Below are 17,901 nucleotides of genomic sequence, written 5' to 3' on the forward strand. Positions count from 1 at the left end.
ACTTGGTGAAAAAGTTTGAGAACCACTGTTCTTATGTGTTGTTGGATCTGCTGTAATATCTGACACATTGTATCTAACATAACAGCGTTCAGTCCGACACACCGCATCTTCTATACATTGTATCAGAGTTCTCTGATCTGAAACACTGAATCTGATCTACTGTATCTGACACACTGTATCTTCTATTATTTAAGTCTGATCTAATATCTAACACATCGTATCCAATGACGCTGTATCTGACTCATCATTCTATTTCTCTATCGTGTTGTTGTGTCTGCTCTAATATCTGACACACTGTATCTTCTATATTATTTGATAAATCCGATCTAACATCCAACCCATTGTATCCGTTGCACACTGTATCTTCTATATTACAGTATCTATTCTAATATCGGACATGTTGTATCTGATCTATTGTATTTGACCCATTGTACCTGATGATGCTGTATCTGATGCGTCTTGTATATTATGTGTTGTTGATTCTGTTCTCATTTTAATACATTTTACCTACGCTACTGTATCTGACACACTGTATCGTCTATATTAAATCTAAACCACTGCATCTGATGTGTTGATGCTTTATCTGACACATTGACATTTGACACTGTAATACACCGTATCGCATGATGCTGTATCTAGCACACTGCATGTGTTGTTTCTGATTTGATGTTTTGACACATTGTGTGATGTGTAGACACTGTATCTGACACACTGTATATCTACTGTAGTGACGCTCACTCTGACTCTGTATCTTCAACACATTGTATCAGCTGTCATTGTCTGATCTGTAACGCTGTATCTGACTTATTGTATCTTCTACATTAGCTGTTCTAATATCTGACACATTGTATCCTCTTTATTATGTGTTGTCAAATCTAAAACATTGTATCTGCTGACGTGGTATCTGACACACTGTATTGTTTATATTACCTGTTCTAATATCTAACACATTGTATCTGATGTTTAGCTTCTGATTCAACACTTTGATACACTGTATCAGATGATGTTGTATCTGATGTGTTGTTTTTGACACATTGTGTGATGTGTTGACGCTGTATCTAACACATTGTATATCTACTGTAGCGACGCTCAGTCTGACACTATCTTCAATACATCGTATCAGCTCTGTCATTGCCTGATGACGCTGTATCTGACACTGTATATGAAACATTGTTTTTTCTGTAATACCTGTTCTAATATCTGATCAACTGTATCTGATGTTTAGCTTCGGATTCGACACTTTGCTACATTGTAATGGATGACGCTGTATCTGACACTATATCTGATGTCTTGACTCTGTACCTGACACATTGTATCTTTTACATTAGCTCTTCTAATATCTGATTTACTGTATTTGACACTTTGATACATTGTATCGGACGATGCTGTATCCGATACACTGTATCTGTGTTGATTCTGATTTAACATTGACACTGTATCTGTTCTGTTGACGCTGTATCGACACACTGTATCTGTGTTGATTCTGATTTAACATTGACACTGTATCTGTTCTGTTGATGCTTTATCCGACACACTGTATCTGTGTTGTTTCTGATTTAACGTTGACGCTGTATTTGTATTGTTGATGCTGTATCTGACACACTGTATCTGTGTTGATTCTGATTTAACATTGACACTGTATCTGTTCTGTTGATGCTGTATCCGACACACTGTATCTGTGTTGATTCTGATTTAACGTTGACGCTGTATCTGTATTGTTGATGCTGTATCTGACACACTGTATCTGTGTTGATTCTGATTTAACATTGACACTGTATCTGTTCTGTTGATGCTGTATCTGAGACTTTGTATCTTTCTATAGACCATTTTGAGAGATGTAAACAATAACAATGGTCCCAACGTATTTCCGGCTTAACATTTTTAATTTCCATAGCTTCTGAAAATCCAAAAAGGTCCACATATTGATAAATAGAGCTATATAAGCGGTTTTAACATGAAGATAATATTGAATTGCCTCTTGATAACGTTATGAAATAGTATGATAAGAAGTAGAAATGTTTGTGGGCCAATGACATGACCACACTGAAATGGTCTATAATACCTGTTCTAATACCTGACAGGTTGTATCTGATCTACTGTATCTGATGTTTAGCTTCTGATACAACACTTTGATGTGTTGATGCCATTTCTCGCACATTGTATATCTACTGTAGCAATGCTCAGTGCGACACTCTGTATCTTCAAAACATTGCATCAGCTCTGTGGTTGTCTGATCTGTAACGCTGTATCTAATGTATTAATAACGCTGTATCTGACACATTGTATCTTCTATATTAGCTGTTCTAATATCTGACACATAGCATCTTCTACATTGTGTTGTTAAATCTAAAACACTGTATCTGCTGACGTGGTATCTGACACACTGTATCTTTATATTACCTGTTCTAATATCTGACGTTTAGTTTCTGATTCAACACTTTGATAAATTGTATCGGATGCTGCTGATCTGACACGCTGTATCTGAGGTGTTGTTTTCTGATTTGACGTTTTGACACATTGTATCTGATGTGTTGACGCTGTATCTGACACATAGTATCTTCTATATTATGTGCTGATCCATCTAAAACATTGTATCTGATGACGCTGTATCTGACACATTGTATCTTCTATAATACCTGTTCTAATATCTCACACATTGTATCTGATCACATGTATCAGACATTTAACTTTTGACTCGACAGTTTGCTACATTGTATCTGATGACGCTGTATCGGACACTGTATCTGATGTGTTGTGACACATTGTATCTTCTATAATACCTGTTCTAATATCTGACACATTGTATCTGATCACATGTATCAGACATTTAACTTTTGGTTCAACACTTTGCTACATTGTATCTGATGACGCTGTATCGGACACTGTATCTGACGCATTGAATCTTGTATAATGCCTGTTTTTATATCTGACACATTGTATCTTCTCTAATATCTGTTTTTAAATCTGACACATTGTATCTGATCAATTGTATCAGACATTTAATTTCTGATTCGACATTTTGCTACATTGTATTGGATGACGCTGTATCTGACACTATATCTGATATCTTGACTCTGTATCTGACACACTGTATTGTTTATATTAGCTGTTCTAATATCTGACACATTATATCTGATTTACTGTATTTAACACTTTGATACATTGTATCGGATGCTGCATCGATCTGACACACTGTGTCTGATTTATTGTTGACGCTGTATCTGTATTGTTGTTGCCGTTTCTGACACATTGTATCTTCAATAATACCTGTTCTAATACCTGACAGGTTGTATCTGATCTACTGTATGATGTTTAGCTTCTGATTCAACACTTTGTTTCACTGTATCGGATGATGCTGTATCTGACACACTGTATCTGATGTCTTGTTTCTGATTTTGACACATTTTATATCTAACGCAGCGACGCTCAGTCCGACACTCTATCATCTAAACAGCTCTGTATTGTCCGATCTGAAACGCTGTATTTAAAGTGTGTATATCGCTGTGTCCGATTATCTGTCCGCTGTAATGAGGCCCGCGGCGTCAATCACGCGACTCGTTCCTCGCGCGCGCGGCCTGTAAATGAAGCAGAATGGCTCGGTTTACCGCGATCACGTTGACGAAGGTGGTTTTCCCGGAGTACTGCAGGCCCACCAGCGTCAGCTCCATCTCCTCCTTCCAGAAGAGCGCCTTGAACCAGTCCAGCAGCTTGTTGAATAGCGCGATCATGGTGCGGTCGGGTCGGCTCGGGTCTGCGGGCTCCTGCTGCTGCTCTCACGGCTCGTCCTTCCTCATTGGGTGGGGTTTCACATCCACGCACAGCTGATCCAAACAATGCGGGACACGGGCATGCGCGCTCCCGACCCGAGCCCCGCGCGCGCCCCCTACTGGACGCGCGCTGCTGACGTCAGCCATAGTTTTCACATCACACCGAGCGCTGAAGTGAACTGAACAGTATATTAGGTCTCTGAAAATCTCAAAGCTCTTAAAACTGTTAATTTAGCTATTTCTCCTCTTTAAGTTGTTTACCCGATGATATATGTGTTGTTTACTCTTTATCTTTTTCTTGTTTGTGTATACTTTATATTTTGCCTCTTTGTAAAATTCATATACGATGTTTATAGTTTTATTTTCTTGTTGTTTCTGGAACCCTGTCACTAATTAATTATTAAAAAACAGTTTTAAAAGAGCCTTATTTCACCTATTCTGTAAGATATCGTTCACTTTTTGTGCTACATTGTAAGTTGTTTATGCACAAAATAAGTTACGATACCTGGATTTAATATTCTCCTGGCTGAAATTTCGTTCATTGTTTCGTTTATTTCGTTCATCTCTTTAACTGAATAATAATAATAGGTTTCTTAATGCTTGTGGCTTTGTTTTTGTTTTGAAAGTTTTTTTCAGAAGCATTTTTTATTGTCTTTTTCTCTTCAGTGCAGTGGTGTTATTTTTCTTAAAATGAGCACTGAAAGTTAATAATTAGTTAATTAATAATAAGTTAATTATTATTTATCTATTATTTTATTTTATTGTTATTATATCTTGATATTTATTTGCTCTACTTTTGGTTGTAACTGAATCACATACAATTATTTTGACAGCTACTAATAATAACAACTCATTATTAGGCTAATAAAACATTATTCATTATTAAACATTACTCCGATCTATCTATCTATCTATCTATCTATCTATCTATCTATCTATCTATCTATCTATCTATCTATCTATCTATCTATCTATCTATATATATATATATATATATATATATATATATATATATAATATATATATATATATATATATATATATATGGTATATATAATGTTTTCTACATAATAGTTGATGATATACTATATGAACTGATGGTATGCACAATATAAGTCAAAGCCAAAATGAATTTTTTGTTAGTGCAGTGTCGGGAATGTTTTAGAGTTTGATGAAAATCTGATAGTATGAGTTAATATTTACTCAGGTCAATGTTTAGTGAGGGGTTAGAGCTATTTAAACCTTTACTAGATCATTCTTAACCGCACATTCGCTTGTTTTCATTCATAGAAAACGAAACACATCTTAGCGTACAATCAACTACAAAACACAATCTATGTTAATTTGATCAGCTAATATATTAAAATTGAATGAAAATGTCAATAATGAGTTTTATTGTTATTAAACAGAGCGTGTCGAATCGGCAGTCGTGAACGCGCAGATGCGCGAAGCGCGCGACACAGACAGTGCTAGCGTCAACCCGTGAGTGAAATAACTCCGAAAACTGACGGGAACTCATTCTGGAATCGCGAATAATCGACAGGAGGCGACAGTAAGTGTATTCTCAGTGTTTCTCCAGCGGTGTTCGTGCGGATGGAGGATGATGAAGGCTCTGTGTGGCAGTGTTTGAGCGCGCGCTGCTAGTCAGCTGACTGTATGAGGAAGACTGGCGTGTTTTCAGTGTTGTTGTGATTGTGTGTTCGTGTTTTCCAGAGTTCAGAGTCAGTCATGAAGGCAAACGCGTTCCCACGAGATCTGGGATAGAAGAACAGCACAGCTCAATGTATAAACTGTAACACAGATCTTCAGCTCATTCCACACACATGGTGAAGAAGCTGTGACACACACAGACACACACACTGACATACATACACACTCAACACGCACATTCATTCACTGACACATACACAATCACACTTAATAATGCACACATTCACTCACTGACAGACATATACACTCAGAGATACACACACACACATGCTCAATAACACACATACAGTTACTGACATACGCTCAGTAACACGCATATAAACATACACACTAAGACACATAAAACTCAATAACACACTCACCCATAAACACAATAACACACTGTGACACACATACAAACATATAGATACACACACATTCATTAACACTCACTTACAATCACACACTCATAAACACACACTTATTAACACACACTGATTTTCACACACTAAATCACTCACTAACACACACTCATTAACTCACTCACAAACACACACATACACTCAATAACACACACTCACTCAATAATACAGACACGCAATGTAACACTCACTCATCCACAACACACTCACTCAATAACACACACTCTCGCAAGCACACACTCAATAACACACACTAACTCACTCACACACACACACTCAACCACAAACACACTCACTCACTAACACACACACAAAAACTCACTCACAAACACACACACTCTCACACACGCAGACGGTGACCATGGGCTCGTCTCTCAGTGAGCCCTGCATCTATGATAAGCTGTCGGAGAGCATCGACATCCTCCGTCAGTCCGGCTACCGATACGGGATGTCGGAGCGCGAGATCGAGAAGTTCATCAAGCAGGTGCTGGAGACCAACGAGCCGCGCAGGGAGCCGCCGCAGTTCCCCATACTCAGGGCCACCGTCAAGGTAAAGCAGGAGACGAAACTAAAATATATACATAATATTTACACTGCTGTGCTGTTGAACGCTTGATTCTGATTGGCTGATGAGCATTCTGAGGCGTGATCTCAGTTTTAGATATACACACAGATAAAGTAGTTCCGGCAGGTTTTGAGCATCATTGCATGACTTTATTTTTAGCAATAACCTATGCAGGTTCAAATTGAAGAATACTGTGTGTTCAGGAGATCATTTGAGCGAGGCAGCATGAATGACGCGATTTATGTGAATGAGGCGGCACGATCGATGGGATTTGTGCGAATGAGGCGGTGCGAATGATGTGATTTGTGCGAATGAGGCGGTGCGAATGATGTGATTTGTGCGAATAAGGCGTCACGAATGACGTGATGTGTGCGAATGAGTTGGCATGAATGAGATTTGTGCAAATGAGGTGTCGCGAATTATGTAATTTTTGCGAATGAGGTGTCGCGAAAGACATGATTTGTGCGAATGAGGTGGCATGGATGACGTGATTTGTGCGAATGAGGTGGCACGAATGATGCAATTTATGTGAATGAGTTGTCGCGAATGACGAGATTTGTGTGAATGAGTTGTCGCGAATGACGTGATTTGTGCGAATGAGGTGTCGAGATTCGTGTGAATGAGTTGTCGCGAATGACGTGATTTGTGCGAATGAGGTGTCGAGATTCGTGTGAATGAGTTGTCGCGAATGACGGGATTTGTGCGAATGAGGTGTCGAGATTTGTGTGAATGAGTTGTCGCGAATGACGAGATTTGTATGAATGAGTTGTCGCGAATGACGTGATTTGTGCGAATGAGGTGTCGAGATTTGTGTGAATGAGTTGTCGCGAATGACGTGATTTGTGCGAATGAGGTGTCGAGATTCGTGTGAATGAGTTGTCGCGAATGACGAGATTTGTATGAATGAGTTGTCGCGAATGACGTGATTTGTGCGAATGAGGTGGCACGAATGATGCGATTTTTGGGTTGTCGCAAATGACGAGATTTGTGCAAATGAGGTGACGAGATTTGTGTGAATGAATTGCCGCAAATGACATGATTTGTGCGAATGAGTTTGTCGCAAATGACGCGATTTGTGCGAATGATGCGGCATGAATGATGCAATTTAAAGTGTCGCAGATGACGAGATTTCTGCGAATGAAGCGATGCAAGTTCAGCGTTTTGTATGTTTGAGTGGACATTCGCGCCGTTAACCAATCGGGAGCTTGCTCTTGCAGGGGCGTGATTATGACGTAGTGCCTGTTGTTGGTGTCCTGAGGGAATATCCTCTTGCCGACACTGGACAACAGCTCATCACCCAGTTTCTGGAGGAGTTAATGAACTCACAGAGCTGGGGGCACCTCTGAAAGGATCTAGCTAGAGTCACCGGGCAGACAGATGCCCTTCCCTTCGCAAATTTGCTTCTATTGTGAGGTGAATTTGACACGCGAATAAAGTGAAATTGATGCACGAATAAACTCAAACTTTTCACACATATTTACGCATAAATAGTGCGATTTTATTCGCGAGTGCCGCATCTGGTGTGGACACAGCATTAGTGAAAAAAACTCTATAAAATTTTCTCTCAGATCTGTTTCGCCTCCATTTCTGCTTTAATAAATGGACCTCCACGAAGCACGTTTAAAAAAATTTTTTTTAAATTATTAACGTGCAAATTAGGCCCAGTTTTCTTGATGAAAAATGCTTTAAAAACACATTCATATTTTACAGAATGTGTTTTAAAAGTACAAAACAAAAATCATTTATATATTTTTTTATTACCCGCACCTGCGGATATTACTGCCATCTGCGCATCACTAGTGTGTATGTTCAGTTTCAGCTTAAAACAGCACAAATAATATCTTCTAACTCTAAGACTGACCCTTTCAGGTTTGATCCTAATCGTGGCATTTTGGTGACTGTCGCTTTAAATTCAAATGAGATTCAGAAGAGGGCGGAGCTACACATCAACACAGTGTCAGATGTAAAACAGCACTAGCTGTGTTGTCAGTGCTGGTCAGGTGTGCTTCAGTGCGCCTCTTAGTCTATGCTGACATTATCTTCAGCAGCTCAAACAGTCTCATGGCTAATGGACAGACGGCTGCTTCTCACTCAGGGCTGCTGTTTATGCTAATGAGATGGAGAGATGGGCACTAGTGGGTGGGGCTTTCCCCCTCTGATGACACGTACAAAGGGAGAATGTCAATCTAAGTGTTTCTGTTTTTATCAAGTCTGATTAGAACAAATTAATTCATGTTTACCATTAGAGACTGCTAATATATTCACACACTGCTGACACACAACTGGGTATAAACACCGCATAAAAGGGATTTTTGCATAATAGGTGCACTTAAAATATTTTAAAAGAGAGATTAGCGCTAGCTGCACACTGAGGACACCTGCTGGCCACAAGTTGAACATTTGTATCGTTTGTTATTGTTGATGCAAATAGATTTCCTGCTACTTCAGTAGTTCTAGTTACCTTGTTTGGTGTGAACGGGTCTTTATAATGTCTCTGTCCTTCAGTTTGTGGTGGCGGTGGGCGTGGTGCTGATGGCGGTGCTGGTCTTCACGTATCCTCAGTCTCCGGTGCTCATGGGTTCGGTGAGCGGCACCACACTGAACAATTCCTCTCCGCTGAGCCACATACGGCTGCTGGAGCTGCCCATCGCTGAGAAATACAATCTGCACGGTGAGACACACACACACACACACACACACACACACACACTAGTGATGGGTCCTTCCTGAACGATTCATTCATTTTGAACGAATCTTTAATGTGACTCAGGAATGATGAGTCGTCTCAGGGAGTGATTCGTTCATTGGCACATGCACAGGAGGAGAAGATTGACAGGGATTTGCCTCGTCATCACTTCGAAAATGTTATGTTTCTCCACTGAGAGGCGATTGAGGAATACCATAAAATGCACATCAATCATGTGGGTTTATCAGGTCGCCCCCTAGTGGAGAATCACTGAACAGGTTTTATAGATTATAGGTTATACCAGGGGTCACCAATCTCGGCTTTAGTTCCAACCTGCCTCAACACACCTGCCTGGGTGTTTCAAGTGTACCTAGTAAGGCCTTGATTAGCTTGTTCAGGTGTGTTTGATTAGGGTTGGAGCTTAAATCTGCAGGACACCGGACCTCCAGGAACAAGTTTGGTGACCCCTGGGTTATACTTTCAATGTAAAGTTGGCAATATGTTTGAAAAAGTCACAACTAAAGCATGTTTTGCCTGAGCCGTGGTCGCGTTTACATGGTTTTGACCAGCAGGGGTCGCCAGCATGTGCGGATTAAAATGATTCGAAACGGTGAATCACTTTGAAGAGCGATTGGTTCAGTTCTTTCGAAGCTTTGAAAAGATTCGTTTCTCTCATCATTAACACACACACACGTATATATACATGCACAATCACACATTAGCTAACACATTCACTCCAGTTGTATGACTGCTTGAATGTGTGTGTACGTGGCAGGTTTTCACGAGTGGTGGGCGTCTAGCAGCCTGCAGACGACGGATGTGAACTGCTCTGCCTGCGCAGACGTGACAGACATACTGGAGCTTACAGACCACCTGAGGACATCTGCAGGAGAACACACACACACACAACCACTGTTGCTGAAGGTACACACACACAGACACACAGACACACGCAGGTATTGATGGCTTATGATGATTTTCTATTGGCGTGATGTATTTTATACAGTAAAAGTGCTTATCATATGGCACTAAACCACAGGTGTCAAACTCCTGGAGGGCCGCAGCTCTGCAGTTCAGCTTTAACCCTAATTAAACACACCTGATCAAACTAATTGAGTCCTTCAGGTGTGTTTGAAACCTGCAGGTAATGCTGCGGTCACACTAGAGTTTGTGCGTGCGAAGTTCTGTCGTACGGCGCTGTGAAAAGAGGCGGGGTTAAACAAGATGATTAGACATTAATAAAGCGAGTGATTGGTCCATATTTTAGATTTCTGTCCAGAGAGGTCCTGTTTTGATCTTCGATTGGTCTCATGCAGTCTAGTGATGCGATTTCAGAGGTCAGAGTTCACCAAGCTTGAACTCTGCACCACAGCGAACTGCAAAACTTGTCACACGAGCTTGCGTTTCCGGTCTGACACATTCGTGTGCGTATGTGTGTTTTATAAGCTTTTTGAGAAATGGAGACATCTGGAATGTCAAATTCACCTTCTTCTGTAATACCTGTGTCACACTGATGATATTATATACATCCGTGACAAATATTGACATCATCTGATGTGTGTGTGTGTGTGTGTGTGTGTGTGTGTGTGTGTGTGTGTATTCAGGGTGGAGCGGCTCTGTCTCTCCGTGTGTCTCAGATGGATCAGGTCTCGTCTGTCTCTCAGACTCCTGCAAACTTCACTCTGCTGTGGTAAGCATCACACACACACACACACACACACACACACTAATCTACATTTCTCTGCCTCATATTTGCTCCGGTTTGTTAGTAAGTGATGATTTAGTTGTCTTTTGTTTCTCATTGGATGCAAACGCTGCTTTATTTGCTAATGTATTATGCAGTCTTCCAGTTTTGCGCATGAATCTAAATGGCTTCTTTGGGTGGTGTTTTAGTATGCCCTAAATTATTAACGTGTAAAATGTTTCAGCATGCCAAACACGTTTTAGTATGGTTTGTGTTTACGCAAGTGAGACAAGTGTGGTGCTAATTGACAAGAGGAGGCGCCAGTAATTGCCATACACCACACTAATCAAGCTATACAACTGTCGATTGCTGGTACACACAGCTGATATCAACTATCACGACAACAATCATAACCATCACTAATGAAATCGAAATTGTGTTGTACGTGCTGTGAAAAGGGGCGGGGTTAAACGAGATGATTAGACGTTAATAAAGTGAGTGATTGGTCCATATTTTAGATTCCTGTCCAGAGAGGTCATGTTTTGATCTTCGATTGGTCGTACGCAGTCACGTGATGCCATTTTGCAGGTCAGAGTTCACCAAGCTTGAACTTTGCACCGCAACGAACTGTGAAACTTGTCACACGAGCTTGCGTTTCCAGTCTGACGCATTTGCGTGCCATGAATGGAGGTCTATGGGGAGAATAGTGCAGTGTGATCGCAACTTCAGAGTCAATATTTCACCTCCTGATATTTGGAGAAAGGTGTGACGTTAAGGACGTGAGACACTCCTCTGGTCATTTGGTTGCTCGTTTTGCGCAACAGAGGAGAAGAACTAAAAGAAAACAACCTCTTTCTCACAGATGGAGCAGTTATTGAACCTTTGTGTGTGTGTGTGTGTGTGTGTGTGTGTGTGTGTGTGCGTGTGTGTGTGTGTGTGTTCTTCCATCAGGAGTGTGTCCTCCAGGCCCAGAGAGTCAGTTCTTCAATGGTTGTTCCCAGAGTCTGAGTGCTGCCCCCTGCTGGACATCTGGAGCTCCACACTGCAGCGCTGCAGACACAGCAGCAGACGCCCGCAGCCCTCCGTCAGTATTATACATAATACATTATACCAATCACAAATCTATTTATTACCCCTTCCCCTTCTCCATGGCCCTTGAAACGGAGTGTGAAGGGGAAAGGGTAAGACATGAAGCAACACTAGAACACCCGCACACGTCGTCATGTTTCATCGTGAGCTCTTGCGTCATAAGATGACGACGGTGCCTGCTGTCGTTACTCCAGTTGCGTTATATTTTGGTGTTTATCTTCAGGAAATCACTGAAGGCAACAATATCATGTCATCATAATGATGTAATACTGCATTAAGCTCATAACGCTACTGTGCATTTACACCGGTGACATATTTAAGCATGTAAACACATGAACACAACATTAATATTACACCAGACGCTAATTTACAACCTCTAGACTTTTCTGACAGGAGATTTGAGTGGCAGATTTGAAAAAACTAGCATGGCGCTACACTGCCGTTATGAATGTATTAAAACATATGCTTGTTTGTTGTAAAAGTTCTTAATAATGGCGAAAATTGCTAACATTTGTGCATCTCCTGATGCATCTCCATGTTGCTGTTGTAGCTGTGTATTTTGGGAAATATTCGTACCCCTTGGTTTCTAGTGTGGTCCTAGAAAATCTCTGTTTCAAGAGCTGTCTGGCCCTTCCCCTAGCTGTGCGTTCACACTGAAAGCGGTGAGAGCGTCCAAGGTCGCCCTGGCCGCCCTGGCAACAACGCTGTCTGCCTTCAGCTCCGGCGGCGAGAGCGTCAAAATTCACCACATTGATCTCGTATTTAAAGGAGCCATTGCAGCATCAGTTAATTCCTGCATATAACATGCTTTCTAGTGTGAGAATGTTGCGCATTTCTTATCAAATTCATTTACAATGGAAGATCAAGTTGCGTGCACTGTGGCTTTGCTCCACTTAATTATCCAATGTGTCCATATGTCTGCAATATCCTGAAGCAGCAGTACTGTTTTGTACTGTCACATGAGTTTCCCGCTTTTTTAAAGATAAATACTGTATATATAACATTAATGCACATCAGTAACTCGCCAGTGACTTATTTAATGCACGTTCCTGTAAGAAAACATTGTAAATAATTAAAAATCGTGACCGCAATAATCAAACCCTTGGGAACAACTGTGGTCGGAAGCAAAGTTCACAGGTCTGTATTGGCCACTTTATTAGGTACACCTGTCTTAACTGCTCATTAATGCAATTTTCTAATTAGCCAATCACATGGCAACAACTAAATGCATGTAGACATGGTCAAGACGATCTGCTGCAGGTCAAAGCGAGCATCAGAATGGGGAAGAAAGGGGATTTAAGTGACTTTGAACGTGGCATGGTTGTTGCTGCCAGACGGGCTGCTCTGAGTATTTCAGAAACTGCTGATCTACAGGGATTTTCACGCACAACCATCTCTAGGGTTTACAGAGAATGGTCCGACAAAGAGGAAATATCCAGTGAGCGGCAGTTCTGTGGGCGCAAATGCCTTGTTGATGCCAGAGGTCAGAGGAGAATGGCCAGACTGGTTCCAGCTGATAGAAAGGCAACAGTAACTCAAATAAGCACTTGTTACAACCGAGGTCTGCAGAAGAGCATCTCTGAACACACAACACGTCCAACCTTGAGGCGTGAGTCGTTCATTGAGATGAACGAAACTCAAAGGTCTGAATGATCTGAATTTCCCATCACTACTAGCAGAAGAATGACTTCAAGAACAAACTCGAGTGTATGCAGTTATTATTGCGAAAGCGGTTGAACGTTTTTGTGATACGCGGAAATGTGCGTATAAATACGATAAGCGTATGCAGTTATTAGTGAAGGAGAGCGATGGTAATGCTAATGTGTGTGTGTATTCTGCTATAGAGAGTGCAGGTGTTGGGCTGGATGGTGGTCGCCGACGGATCTCCAGACGTTCGTCTTCTTCCAGTGCAGAGATGCCGAAAACACTGCAGATCATTTAGTCTGAGGCTGGAGCCCGGAGACATGGGTAATACTGCTGTAGCATGTACAGTTGAAGTCAGAGTTATTATTATTAGTTAGAAGCAGATTTCTTCAACACATTTCTACACACAATAGTGTTAATAACTCATCTCTAATAACTGATGTCTTTTCTCTTCACCATGATGACAGCACATAATATTAGACTAGATATTCTTCAAGACACTAGTATTCAGCTTAAAGTGACATTTAAAGGCTTCACTAGGGTAATTAGGGTAAAGTTAGGGTAATTAGGCAAGTCATTGTATAACAGTGGTTTATTCTGGAGACAATCCAACACTAATATTGCTGAAGGGGGCTAATAATATTGACCTTAAAATGGCTTTAAAACTAATAAAAACTGCTTTTATTCTAGCTGAAATAAAACAAATAAGACTTTCTCCAGAAGAACAAATATTAGAGGAAATACTGTGAATGATTTTGTCTTCAGCTCTACATTTATGGTAGAAAAGTTAAATATGAGCTCATTTGCGGCGCGTGTGTTTCTCCTTTAGTGTTCGCCGACGCGCAGTTCTGGCTGATGGAGCTTCTTCCGTCGGGAGCGCAGGACGTCCAGTGTGACGGCGCGGTGCTTTGAGAAAAACACTGCCGTGCCAATGAACATTCAGATCTCAGGTGTCCAGACTGCGTTCAGGAAATGACATCGGCCTTCGTTTTTCTTCATGGGGACGCCATTCAGTTTCTGTCCAGCTTCTGTGATGTTTGCTGGTCTTGTGTTTGGATGAACTGCAGGAACGGGATCGGTCGTGTTTCAGGCTAAAACTGATGTTGTGGAAATGATATTCTGCTTAAAGACGACACTTTAGTACAGTTTCACATCATGTTCATGACGATTAAGCACATTTTGCCCTACTGTGATGCAAAAGAAATCATTTCCGTTACAGAATGCTAAAGAATTCTCATTACCGTAATGCGAAACGTATATATATAATGGAAATGATTGGTTGTACTGATTAAATATTAATATAAGACTTTTATATGAGGGTAATGGGAGGATTTGCGTTGATTTTTGGTTAATTTTTATTTTTCCTAAATTGTAATCAAGAATTGTATTTATTTTTGTAAGATGGTAATGAGTGTGTGTTACCAATATGGGAAAGATAATGAGACTATTTCACTGTATTACAGTGACTTTATTGTTCATTTTTCGTTTTTTTTTTTGTGTATCACTGTAATGAGAATTGTAATTTTAGTTAAAATTATGTTACATATTATGGCAAATGTTTATTTTGTGTAGTGGTAATGATATTTTTCCGCAATAGTAATGAGAATAATATGTTTTTGCTCAATTGCGGTAGTGAAAACAGTGTTTTTTTGTTTAAAATATTTTCTATATTATAGTAAATGCTTATTTAATGTAGCGATAATGCTAATATTTTCACAAAGATAATGAGAATGTATTGGTGCATAACGGTAATGAGAAGAATAAGTTTGGTTACAAATAGTTTCCATTTGATGGTAAATACGTTTATTTTGTGTTGTGTTGATGAAAATATTTTCATGACCGTGATCAGAATAATCATATTTTTGTGTAAAACGGTAATAAGAGCAATTATTTTGGCCAAAATATTTTCCCTATTATGGTAAATGTTTATATTGTGTAGCGGTAATGAGAATGCACATTGTTTTGGTGTATTACAGTAATGAGAATGTAAATCTGTCATGTATTACGGTAATGAGAGTGATCAGTTTAGTTCAAAATATTTTCCATATTATGGTAACTGTTGATTTTGTGCAGCGGTAATGAGATGAATACTTTTTTTTTGCTGTATTGCGGTAATGAAAACAGTGGTTTTTATTTGAAATAGTTTCCATATTTTGTTAAATGTTTATTTAGTGTAACGGTAATGATAATATTTTCATGAGGATTATGAGAATAATATATTAGTGCGTTACAGTAATGAGAAGAATACGTTTAGTTTATGGAAAATGTTTATTTTGTGTAGAGTTAATGACAATATTTTCATGACGGTAATTAGAATAAAAAAATTCTTGTATTACGGTAATGAGAAAAATAATGAGAAAAATTTTGGCCAAAATATTTTCCCTATTATGGTAAATATGGTTATGTTGTGTAGCGGTAATGATCATGTTTCTTTCCATGATGGTAATGAGAATGATCTTTTTTTTGGTGTATTACGGTTATGAGAATGATCATTTTACTTCAAAATATTTTCCATATTATGGTAAATGTTTATGCAGTGTAACGATAATGAGAATATTTCCCAATAATGAGACTAATATACTGGTGCGTTACAGTAATGAGAAGAATCAGTTTAGTACAATATTTAATTATCTGGTAAATACATTTATTTTGTGTTATGTTGATGAAAATATTTTCATGACAGTAATCAGAATAATCATATTTCTGTGCATTACGGTAATGAGAAATATAATTTCTGCCAAAATATTTTCCCTATTATGGTAAATGTTTATGTTGTGTAGCGGTAATAAGAATGATTTCAGAATGTTTTATTACAGTAATGACAGAAATTATATTTGGTGTAATACAGTGATGAGGATGAATATTTTTCAGAGTACGGTAATGACGTGGAGACCGTTTTTCAGTGTTACAACACAATTGAGAAATATTGAATTTTACACCAATAACATGCTTGTTTTTCTCGTGACGGTAATGAGAATGAAAATCTTTGCGTTACGGTAACATGTGCAGAAAGTCTTCTGTTTGGTCATGAATATGTCGTCCCTCTGGAGATTCACCGATCAGCCAATCAAAGCACTTTATATGTCTCTGGTCAGCCGATGATGTCACGCCTCAACTGCCAATGGGAGAAGACTGGGTGCAGTGACATCATCAGGCAGCGTCATAGCCGATGTGTTTAATCACTGTAAATAATGCGATTCAGATGAAGATGATGATGTGATTCACTAATATGATTCAGAGATTTATGTGGATTGTGATTTTACTGCAGGATTTACACAGTAAACTAAAGCTGCTGTTCGTAAACTCTGTGCCAGACTGTTGAATTATGGGATTGTTCAGAGCAAAAATATAACGAGGTTCAACAAAGCTAAACGTTATGAAGCTTGTACTTTATCATTTATATTATTAATTAATTTATTTTTCATTTAAACCTTCATTTGACCAGGAAAACTGCTGTCAGGGGTCACCAATCTCGGTCCTGGAGGGCCGGTGTCCCTCCAGGGTTTAGTTCCAACTTGCCTCAACACACCTGCCTGGGTGTTTCAAGTATACCTAGTAAGACCTTGATTAGCTTGTTCAGGTGTGTTTGATTAGGGTTGAGCTAAAATCTGCAGGACACCGGACCTCCAGGAACAAGTTTGGTCACCCCTGCTCTAGATAAACACTTAACATTGTAGACAATATATTGAAATAAACCAATACAAGATACAATTACATCTATAAACCATAGAATTGTACAACCAAAACATTAACAGGCTCCGAATAAGACATGCAGTAATTTAAATAATACAAGTTTAGTATTCATTCATTCATTTATTTTCTTTTCAGCTTAGTCCCTTTATTAATCCGGGGTCACCACAGTGGAATGAACCGCCAACTTATTCTGCATATGTTTCACACAGTGGATGCCCTTCCAGCTGCAACCCATCACTGGGACACACTCATTCACACTCACACACTACGGACAATTTAGCCTTCCCCTATAGCACATGTGTTTGGACTGTGGGGGAAACCCACACCAACATGGGGAGAACATGCAAACTCCACACACAAACGACCCAGCCGAGGCTCGAACCAGCGACCTTCTTGCTGTGAGGCGACAGCACTACCTACTGCACCACCATGACGCCCAAGTTTAGTATTATATATGTATATTTATTTATATTTTTCCCCTGTAAATATAATTATTTGATTAATTATGTGATATATATATCTTTTTTTTACTTATTATCTGTGTGTGAATACAAAAGTGCTGTGCATGTCTATTTTCAAATGTGTGTGTGTATACATATATATATGTACACAAAACATCCAGCATTAACATTACCTATTTAAAGCCTTTTTGCTGCTTCTTT

At 39.5% G+C, this 17,901-nt stretch overlaps 2 protein-coding genes across 2 annotated transcripts in view; one reads left to right on the forward strand and one right to left on the reverse strand.

The window, feature by feature from the left end:
- arl8a (ADP-ribosylation factor-like 8A) overlaps positions 1 to 3,810 on the reverse strand; it is a 19,036-nt gene extending 15,226 nt beyond the window's left edge. Inside the window, exon 1 of the mRNA XM_056447879.1 lies at positions 3,606 to 3,810. Coding sequence (XP_056303854.1) covers positions 3,606 to 3,728 — 123 coding nt within the window. The 5' untranslated portion in view covers positions 3,729 to 3,810. The remainder of the gene's footprint in view (positions 1 to 3,605) is intronic.
- Positions 3,811 to 5,741: 1,931 nt separating this feature from the next.
- Positions 5,742 to 16,849, forward strand: c22h6orf89 (chromosome 22 C6orf89 homolog). The gene is made up of 7 exons (XM_056448090.1): positions 5,742 to 6,428; positions 8,949 to 9,114; positions 9,905 to 10,053; positions 10,734 to 10,819; positions 11,765 to 11,897; positions 13,747 to 13,870; positions 14,376 to 16,849. Exons 1-7 carry the CDS (start codon positions 6,240 to 6,242, stop codon positions 14,456 to 14,458), a joined length of 930 nt encoding a protein of 309 aa, XP_056304065.1. The 5' UTR covers positions 5,742 to 6,239; the 3' UTR covers positions 14,459 to 16,849.
- Positions 16,850 to 17,901: the final 1,052 nt, after the last annotated feature.

This window comes from Danio aesculapii, chromosome 22 (genome assembly GCF_903798145.1).
Source record: "Danio aesculapii chromosome 22, fDanAes4.1, whole genome shotgun sequence".
Lineage (NCBI taxonomy): Eukaryota > Metazoa > Chordata > Actinopteri > Cypriniformes > Danionidae > Danio > Danio aesculapii.

Bases quoted from the DNA above. Each gene is read 5' to 3' on its own strand.
- c22h6orf89 (XM_056448090.1), top strand. From the start codon at position 6,240: ATGGGCTCGTCTCTCAGTGAGCCCTGCATCTATGATAAGCTGTCGGAG. The intron at 9,115-9,904 runs GTGAGACACACA...TGTACGTGGCAG, and splicing joins TGAGAAATACAATCTGCACG to GTTTTCACGAGTGGTGGGCG. The intron at 13,871-14,375 runs GTAATACTGCTG...TTTCTCCTTTAG, and splicing joins GCTGGAGCCCGGAGACATGG to TGTTCGCCGACGCGCAGTTC.